This window comes from Neophocaena asiaeorientalis, unplaced genomic scaffold (genome assembly GCF_003031525.2).
Source record: "Neophocaena asiaeorientalis asiaeorientalis breed wild unplaced genomic scaffold, Neophocaena_asiaeorientalis_V1.1 scaffold188, whole genome shotgun sequence".
In the NCBI taxonomy this organism is placed as follows: Eukaryota; Metazoa; Chordata; class Mammalia; order Artiodactyla; family Phocoenidae; genus Neophocaena; species Neophocaena asiaeorientalis.
The window spans coordinates 2,524,128-2,525,577 of NW_020174156.1; the positions used below are offsets into that span (position 1 = coordinate 2,524,128).

Below are 1,450 nucleotides of genomic sequence, written 5' to 3' on the forward strand. Positions count from 1 at the left end.
AGTCTAGAGCCTCCACAAATTTTTTTGTCATTTTCCTACATTGGGCTGGTAGGCTTCTGTTATCACACAGGTGACTTCCCTTCATCCCATGTTTTTAATACTTTTACACCTGGACATCTTCACCTTTCTCTAAGCTCTTCTACCTAGATTCTTAAAGCCTGGACTTTTCCTACCATCTATCTAGCTCTTTGGTTTTCTCCCTCTCCTTCAATTCAACAACATGAGTGTGGACCCAGCTTGTCCCCAAAGCCTGTGTGGCCCCAAAGCATCCAATTCTAGGGAATCTTCACCAATGCCTGAGATTTATGGGCCTGAAGAAAATTATGTGTCCTTGCAAATGTCATCTGCTGAGACCCACGACATGGAGACTGGACAGTCCTGATTCTTCCACAAGCCCCAGAGTAAAACTACTGGCCACAGCTGCAGACAAGAGCACAGAGAAGAAGGAAGAGAAGGTCCTGGTCAAGAAGCAGAAGACCAGAACCGTGTTGTCTCAGACGCAGCTGTGTGTGCTCAATGACAGATTTCAGAGGCAGAAATACCTCAGCCTCCAGTAAATGCAAGAACTTTCCAACATCCTGAACCTTAGCTACAAACAGGTTAAGACCTGGTTCCAGAACCAGAGAATGAAATGTAAGAGGTGGCGGAAAAACAACTGGCCCAGGAATAGCAACATTGTGACTCAGGGCCCAGCAACTACAGAATACCCGGGCTTCTATTCCTACCACCAAGGATGCTTGGTGAACTCTTCCAGAAACCTGCCCATGTGGGGTAACCAGACCTGGAATAACCCAACTTGGAGCAACCAGAGCTGGAACAGTCAGTCCTGGAATAACCAGAGCTGGAACAGTCAGACCTGGTGCCCCCAAGCCTGGAATAACCAGACTTGGAACAATCAATTCAACAACTATGTTGAGGAATTCCTGCAGCCCCAGATCCAGTACCAGCAAAATTCTCCCGTCAGTGATTTGGAGGCCACCTTGGAAACTACCGGGGAAAGCTATAACATAATACAGCAAACTGCTAAGTATTTCAATTCCCAACAGCAAATCATGGATTTATTCCCAAATTACTCTCTGAACATGCAGCCTGAAGATTTGTAACGATGGCTGTATTATTCAATCTCAATTTGAGCCGTGACTGTATTACTTCCCTAGAATTTTTCTTTTACAATTACGTCTCTCTCTGCCTTGATAAGCTGCTTTTCATTGTGCCTTTTGTGTCAGTTTAGGGGTGTATGATTGGTGTCTAATCAAAGAGGTTTCAGAAGCATTGACTTCTACAGACAACATGATAAAAGATGACTGGCGGCTATAGATAACTAGGTTATAATACTATTTTTTGGATATCTTTAGGATCTAGAACCTAACCTCAAGAATAGGGAGTAAAAGTACAAAGATGTGTGATGAAGGATTATTCATATTTTCTGGGATGGGGAGGTTTTACTTGT

General features: G+C 43.8%; 1 protein-coding gene across 1 annotated transcript; it reads left to right on the forward strand.

The window, feature by feature from the left end:
* Window positions 1–220: 220 nt before the first annotated feature.
* Window positions 221–1,103, forward strand: LOC112406365 (homeobox protein NANOG-like). Its single transcript, XM_024755127.1, is given in 2 exon segments — window positions 221–369; window positions 371–1,103. Coding segments are annotated over 2 exon segments (882 nt in total).
* Window positions 1,104–1,450: the final 347 nt, after the last annotated feature.